Source organism: Aptenodytes forsteri, unplaced genomic scaffold (genome assembly GCF_000699145.1).
Source record: "Aptenodytes forsteri isolate BGI_AS27 unplaced genomic scaffold, ASM69914v1 Scaffold147, whole genome shotgun sequence".
Classification (NCBI taxonomy): domain Eukaryota; kingdom Metazoa; phylum Chordata; class Aves; order Sphenisciformes; family Spheniscidae; genus Aptenodytes; species Aptenodytes forsteri.
In genome coordinates this window covers 1,832,495-1,832,978 of record NW_008795320.1, presented here as the reverse complement: position 1 = coordinate 1,832,978, position 484 = coordinate 1,832,495, and the positions used below count along the sequence as shown (strand labels likewise).

The 484-nt window shown below is 65.5% G+C and overlaps 1 protein-coding gene across 1 annotated transcript in view; it reads left to right on the top strand.

Annotated features, from left to right (window-relative positions):
* Positions 1 to 484, top strand: part of GRIN3B (glutamate ionotropic receptor NMDA type subunit 3B) — a 7,557-nt gene that overhangs the window by 5,753 nt on the left and 1,320 nt on the right. The window contains exons 4-5 of the mRNA XM_019472213.1: positions 2 to 47; positions 255 to 377. Coding sequence (XP_019327758.1) covers positions 2 to 47; positions 255 to 377 — 169 coding nt within the window. The remainder of the gene's footprint in view (position 1; positions 48 to 254; positions 378 to 484) is intronic.

The window sequence follows — 484 nt, the reverse complement described above, 5'->3', positions numbered from 1 at the left end:
CGGCGCTACACCGTCCCCACCACCCCTGCCGGCGTCACCATGCTCAAGTGAGGGGTGGGGAGGGCATGGGGCGGGGGGTGTCCCCTCCTTTTACTCCTCCCAGGGCAGACATTGGGCTTTCCCTGCAGCCTGTGCACCCCCACCCCACGCACACACGTCTCCCCCACCCCAGGGATGGATGTCAGGTTGGGGGGGACCCCGGGGAAGGGAGGAGGAGCAGCCCCCTCTCTGAGGGTCCCCCTGTGTTGGTGCAGGACGGAGCCCCCCAAGCTCAACGCCTTCATCATGGACAAGTCGCTGCTGGACTACGAGGTCTCCATCGACTCCGACTGCAAATTGCTCACCGTGGGCAAACCCTTCGCCATTGAGGGTGGGGGGCAGGGGGGGGGCTGCAGAGTGTGTGTGTGTGTGTGCGCGCACGCGCGCGTGTGCACTCTGTGTGTGTGTGTGTGTGTGTGTGTGTGTCCACACACGTGCGTGCTCT